At 39.3% G+C, this 2,110-nt stretch overlaps 1 protein-coding gene across 1 annotated transcript in view; it reads right to left on the minus strand.

The window, feature by feature from the left end:
- The window catches only part of ube2j1 (ubiquitin-conjugating enzyme E2, J1), a gene marked incomplete at its 3' end in the record, with an annotated part of 53,838 nt that extends 51,931 nt beyond the window's left edge, over positions 1-1,907 (minus strand). Inside the window, 1 exon segment of the mRNA XM_032543318.1 lies at positions 1,522-1,907. Coding sequence (XP_032399209.1) covers positions 1,522-1,552 — 31 coding nt within the window. The 5' untranslated portion in view covers positions 1,553-1,907.
- Positions 1,908-2,110: the final 203 nt, after the last annotated feature.

Raw genomic sequence — 2,110 nt, forward strand, 5'->3', positions numbered from 1 at the left:
GCCAATGGGAGCTTAGGACACTCACCCATTCAAACCTCAGTGACCAAATGGCTCAAAATCACTTGAAATTAACAAGTAAACAATGCGTTGTCTACGCGTTGTCTACGTGTTGTTTTTAGCGTTATTTGTGCGTTGTTAACATGTTGTCTATGTGTTGTATACGTGTTTTTTAAGTGTTGTCTACGCGTTGTCTACGTGTTGTGTATGTGTTGTCTACATGTTGTGTACGTGTTGTCTATGTATTGTCTACGTGTTATTTACGTGTTGTCTACGTGTTGTATATGTGTTGTCTACGTGTTGTATTTGTGTTGTCTACGTGTTGTTTATGTGTTGTCTACATGTTTTCTACGTGTTGTGTACGTGTTGTGTATGCGTTGTCTACATGTTGTCTACAAGTTGTCTACGTGTTGTGTACGTGTTGTGTATGCGTTGTGTACGCGTTGTCTACGTGTTGTCTACGTGTTGTCTACATGTTGTGTACGTGTTGTGTATGCGTTGTGTACGCGTTGTCTACGTGTTGTCTACGTGTTGTCTACGTGTTGTCTACGTGTTGTCTACGTGTTGTGTACGCGTTGTCTACATGTTGTGTATGTGTTGTCTACGTGTTGTCTACATGTTGTGTATGTGTTGTCTACGCGTTGTATATGTGTTGTCTACGTGTTGTATATGTGTTGTCTACATGTTGTCTACGTGTTGTGTACGTGTTGTGTATCCATTTCTACATGTTGTCTACGTTGTCTACATGTTGTCTACTGTGTGTATGTGAGTGTATAGTTGATCTACGTGTTCATATTTACGTGTTGTAACGTGTTTCTACTGCGTTGTCTATGCACGTTGATAGTTGCTACGTGTTGTCTAATGCGTTTGCTATATTGTGTCTACTGTTGATCTACATGTTGTGTACGTGTTGTCTATGTATTGTCTACGTGTTATTTACGTGTTGTCAACTTGTTGTCAACTTGTTGTCAACGTGTTTTCTACATGTTGTCTACATGTTGTCTACATGTTGTCTACATGTTGTCTACGTGTTGTCTACGTGTTATTTACGTGTTGTCAACGTGTTTTCTACGTGTTGTCTACACGTTGTCTACGCATTGTATATGTGTTGTCTACGTGTTATTAAGGTGTTGTTAACGTGTTATTTACTGTTTGGCTTTCCATACTAAACAGAAAGTAACGTTACAAAACTGAGCACCACGAAGCTCTCTCAGCCCAGGACGTGAGCTGCGCCAATTACTATGAAAACTGAATGAATACAGACGTTCTGAATGGTAAATAGTGCAAAAAGTATCTCCATATGGAGTCCACGAACAAATGTAAGCAGCGAACACAAGCACTAAAAAATAGAGTCAATAATATTCGGCTCACGTCGGTGTAGTCGCTTAATTCGCATTTATTTATTCACAATTAGTTATTCTACCGTTAAGTTGTTTAAGAAAAGTCCAACAGTGACCTGGTGGGTTTCAACTGTGTCGGTCATGTTAGCAAACTCAGAACAGAACAATAGTAAAGTGAGCTTACCTGGACTCTTGAGGTTATATTTATTCTCCATGCTAACAGATGTCGAGCACTCTGTTTGAAGATGACGTCCTGTTGAGTTAATGTTGCTAACTGGCTAGCGTTAGCTAGCTAGCTCCCAGCTACCTCCTTAGCGTTAGCTTCACTTAGCAGCCCGGCTAGCTTCCTTCGGGTCCTCAAAGATGAGCAGAACAAATGAAAACGTAGCTAGGTGGTTGACTCTCCACGATGTCCCGGTATGTATGTAAGATAGACGCTATTGTAGTCCCGCAGTCACAAGAATATTCAAGAGTTGTTCCTCAAGTTATCCGCTGTTTCGGTTTTGAAACAGTTTGTGAAACGTTATCCGCATGACGTCATTTGTGGAAACGTAAACAGGAAGTAAATGACAACTGGCAAAAAAAAAAAAAAAAAAAAAGTCAACCGGGCGTCTACATTCTGGAAAAGTTTTGAAAATGATATGGTAGCTAAAACAACACACACTATCACACTTGAAGGGAAACATATTATTACATATTTTGAATGTAAAGATAGAAATGTATGTAATATTGTTAATCTCTTTATTTTTTTAGGGAAGTCATATTCATAAATC

The sequence above is a fragment of the Etheostoma spectabile genome, chromosome 18, assembly GCF_008692095.1.
Source record: "Etheostoma spectabile isolate EspeVRDwgs_2016 chromosome 18, UIUC_Espe_1.0, whole genome shotgun sequence".
Classification (NCBI taxonomy): Eukaryota; Metazoa; Chordata; class Actinopteri; order Perciformes; family Percidae; genus Etheostoma; species Etheostoma spectabile.